Source organism: Carlito syrichta, unplaced genomic scaffold, assembly GCF_000164805.1.
Source record: "Carlito syrichta isolate Samal-C Ts95f unplaced genomic scaffold, Tarsius_syrichta-2.0.1 Scaffold130891, whole genome shotgun sequence".
In the NCBI taxonomy this organism is placed as follows: domain Eukaryota; kingdom Metazoa; phylum Chordata; class Mammalia; order Primates; family Tarsiidae; genus Carlito; species Carlito syrichta.
Window position 1 is genome coordinate 22,446 of NW_007074987.1, and position 1,210 is coordinate 23,655.

At 56.2% G+C, this 1,210-nt stretch overlaps 1 protein-coding gene across 1 annotated transcript; it reads right to left on the reverse strand.

The window, feature by feature from the left end:
* Positions 1–443: 443 nt before the first annotated feature.
* LOC103250659 (GTPase IMAP family member 1-like) lies at positions 444–1,206 on the reverse strand (the record flags this gene model as incomplete). The annotated part of the gene is made up of 1 exon (XM_008049254.1): positions 444–1,206. A coding segment is annotated over one exon (642 nt), but the record flags the coding sequence as incomplete, so codon positions are not given.
* Positions 1,207–1,210: the final 4 nt, after the last annotated feature.

Below are 1,210 nucleotides of genomic sequence, written 5' to 3' on the forward strand. Positions count from 1 at the left end.
GCATGCCCTCCCCCATCCCAAGGTATTTAGGTCTAGGTATTTTTTTGAGTTTTTCCTTGTGCATCTGCTTCTCCATGAGAACTCTGGAATTAAATGTCACTTAGCTCCACAGTGGGCCTTAGCTTGTTTTGATTTTGGTCAGCACCTGACCCTTCAAGCCTGATGCACTCTCTTGTGACTGCTGCCGCCACCATGCCATTTTCAGAGGAGAGATGGCTGATTAGAAGCAGCCAGTGTGTGCTTCTCTCATGGAGAGTAACCAAAATAGTAAGTCAATTTCAGCTGAATTTCCCTTCCTAACCGCAGCTATTACTACCTTGCTTTTCATCCTTTTGAATGGCACCAACATATAATTAATGAGTATTGACCAGAGTTAACTTGCTCTCCAAATGGAGGACGTATTAATTTCCTAGGGTTTTCATAACAAAGTATCACAAACTGGGTGGCTTTTAAAAACTTTATTTGTTCAAAGTTCTGGAAGTCAGGAAGGCCAAAGTCCCTAGGGGAAGATTCTCATTTGCCTCTATCACCTCTGGAAGCCTCACAGGTTTCACGTTTCTGAAGTCAGTCAGGTGTGACTTCAGAAGATCTCCCAGCGAGGTCCTGGGTGTAGCTCTTGAAGAGCAACACAGAGAGCAGGAGCACGCACCCCAGCAGGAATGCCAGGCTGAACCTCAAGCTGCTCCAGTGAGGGGTCTTCCACTCCCGCAGCCTGGCCCGCAGCCAGGGTCCCTTGGGCCTCTGCACGCGGGCCGCCACCGTCTCCGCCACCCTCCGGAGTCTCTCCTCCGGGCTCGCCCAGTGCAGGGCCTGCGCCAGGTCGTACACCTCGTTGGTGTAGTGGGCGCCCCCGCGCTCCCTCACCAGGCCCTCCACCAGCCCCAGCAGCTCCTCCACCTGGGCCTCCTGCTCCCGGCCAGTGGCTCGGTTGTCAAAGGCGCAGACCCGCCCCTCGCACTCGGCCACCAGCTCCCGCAGGGCCTGGTTGTCGGTGCAGCGCACGTAATCCTGCAGAGAGCTCTCGCCCAGGTCCTCCTTCCTGGTGAAGACGACGACCACTCGCTTCAGGATGCCCTCCCCGAACATGTCCCGCACGGCCTTCACAGCCTGCTGGTCCTGGGCAGTGTACCGGCCCAGCTGGGTCACCAGGAGCAGGGCGTGGGGCCCGGGGGCAGAGAGCAGGTAGCAGCGACCTCTCTCCTCGTACTCG